General features: G+C 26.9%; 1 protein-coding gene across 1 annotated transcript in view; it reads right to left on the reverse strand.

The window, feature by feature from the left end:
* Nucleotides 1–2,099, reverse strand: part of NDAI0K02260 (uncharacterized protein) — a gene marked incomplete at both ends in the record, with an annotated part of 2,292 nt that extends 193 nt beyond the window's left edge. The window contains one exon of the mRNA XM_003672612.1: nt 1–2,099. This exon is cut by the window's left edge and continues 193 nt beyond it. Coding sequence (XP_003672660.1) covers nt 1–2,099 — 2,099 coding nt within the window.
* Nucleotides 2,100–2,283: the final 184 nt, after the last annotated feature.

Consider the following 2,283-nt stretch of genomic DNA (forward strand, 5'->3'; position numbering starts at 1 on the left):
AAAGAATATTCATAGTCGTCATCAATTCTTGATCTGTTGCTGGTGTATTGATTATTATTATTAAAAGTAAATGGATCATTATTATTACTATTATTCTCTTGATTGTAATTATTTAAATTCATTTCTGTTGTTGCCGTTGGTTCATATAACATCATTCCAAAGAATTGATAATAATATTCTTCACCTAATATTTTTAATAATATTTTCCTCTTTAGATCAAATTTATAACTTAATGGGATTAATATCATGAAAATCATTGGTAAATAATTGTTTAAGAATTTGATTAATGGTATAATGGATAAATCATTAAATAATGCGATTTCAAACCCTGTTTCGTATCTTCCGATATCATCATCATTATTATGATGAGTATTTATTTCTTTTTTATGTGGGATTAAGATCATAAAATTGAAACATAATGGGAATAATAATCTACTTGAATATAATGAATAATATAATGAATTTAATGGATTACTTTTCCCATTAGAAATCAAATGGAAGTTATTAAATTTGAATTTACTCATGGCATATAGTGATGTTAAAGTATTATATTGTAAGATGATTAAATTTAATATTAAATTATACCATGCGCCATTTATGGCTCTTTGGAATATGAAAGTATGGAATTTTTCTGGTAAAATTTCTAATAAGATTATTAAAATTGATAAACACATGGATGTTACACCGATGATTAGAAGCATTAAAGTTTTAATAGATTGAGAAAGTTTAATTTTCATATTTTTTGTCAGTGTGGAGGTGTTATTATTATTATTATTATTAATATTGGGGTTAGTTGCTAAAGTATGGATAATTTCATTTGATTTCAATTGATTATAAATATAATTATAATAATTGCCAATGAATTTATTATAGTTACTATTCAATTTATTCAAAGTTTTTATTGGAGATGATGTAGTATTTTGAGAGTTGGGATTATTATTATTATTATTATTATTATTTATAATAATTTCATTTGATAAATTTAATAAAGCTAGTTTCCCTTGAATTTCAAATTTACATTCATTTAATAATTGATTAAAGATAATGTCATTTCCCTCAGGGTCTTCATTAGTTGATATAATCAATTTAGCATTATCTAATAGATTCAATTTGGAATCATTTAAATCATCATTTGTCTTACTTAATTCCACAAACAATTTATTATTTTCAGATTCCTTTATTGAAGCGAATGAAGAAGAAAAGGAGAAGAATGATATATTTGATAAAGCTGAATTCAATAAAGTTTTTGGTGTTAAGATTAAACCTGTAGATAAAAGGATTAACATATAACTCAAAGAATATAAATGAGTCAATGATATGATTAAAGGTTTAAAATCTTTGATGTTATGACCCGTGGTAGAGATAAGATAAATGATTCCAATGATTATTCCTAGGAGACATAGAAGATAGAATTTTAAATTTTGATAGATGGCCATTGTAATTCTCTTCTTGATTTGATGATGTTGTATAGAATATTTTAAAGAGATGAAAGACATTAATACAGGGATAATGAACCAACAAAGAAAGAATTGAATCCAATAAATGAATTGCCATGTCATTTTCAAGATTGGTTTATAATCTTGAAATGTTTCTCCAAAAGTGGGAAGGGATGATCTTTTGTATAATGCGGTTGTAGTTGTAGTTGTAGTTGTAGTTGTTGCTGTTGCTGTTGTATCGTTTATTGGAGGGATGATATTATTAGATGTATGATTATTTGATAATTTGGTTTTCATTATTGTAGCGTGATATATATCGAATGGTAAAAGGTATGCAGTGATTAAAAGGACCAACATATTAATTGTCAACACTAATAGAGTGAATGGGAATGTATTTTTATGTAATTTGAATGAAAAGTATCTGTTGATACAAGCCAATGATGAAACCAGGGCTAACAGGCATCCGAATGTTATTAGAAGTATCATATCATAAAAAAGAGGAAGTATACGTGTGTGTAGCTCGGTTGTAGGGGAGTGGATTCTCATATATTTGTGTATAATAAGACTGGCAGCTGGGAGCAACGATGGCTCTTTGTAATGACACTCTTGTTGTTGATGATAATAATAGCTACAGTAATAACATAACATAACATAACATAACATAACATATCATAACATAATATAATATATTGATCGATTGATTGATATTCGAAAGACGTGGTCTATAGGGTTGAAGTAAATGGGGGTGCTTGTTGTAGAGGGTAAGTAAACGAAGTCCTGAGAAAGCATTTGTGGAGGAAAGACAGCCCTAAAAATGAATTTTATCCGTGGTATTTTCACAGATACC

This window comes from Naumovozyma dairenensis, chromosome 11 (genome assembly GCF_000227115.2).
Source record: "Naumovozyma dairenensis CBS 421 chromosome 11, complete genome".
In the NCBI taxonomy this organism is placed as follows: Eukaryota; Fungi; Ascomycota; class Saccharomycetes; order Saccharomycetales; family Saccharomycetaceae; genus Naumovozyma; species Naumovozyma dairenensis.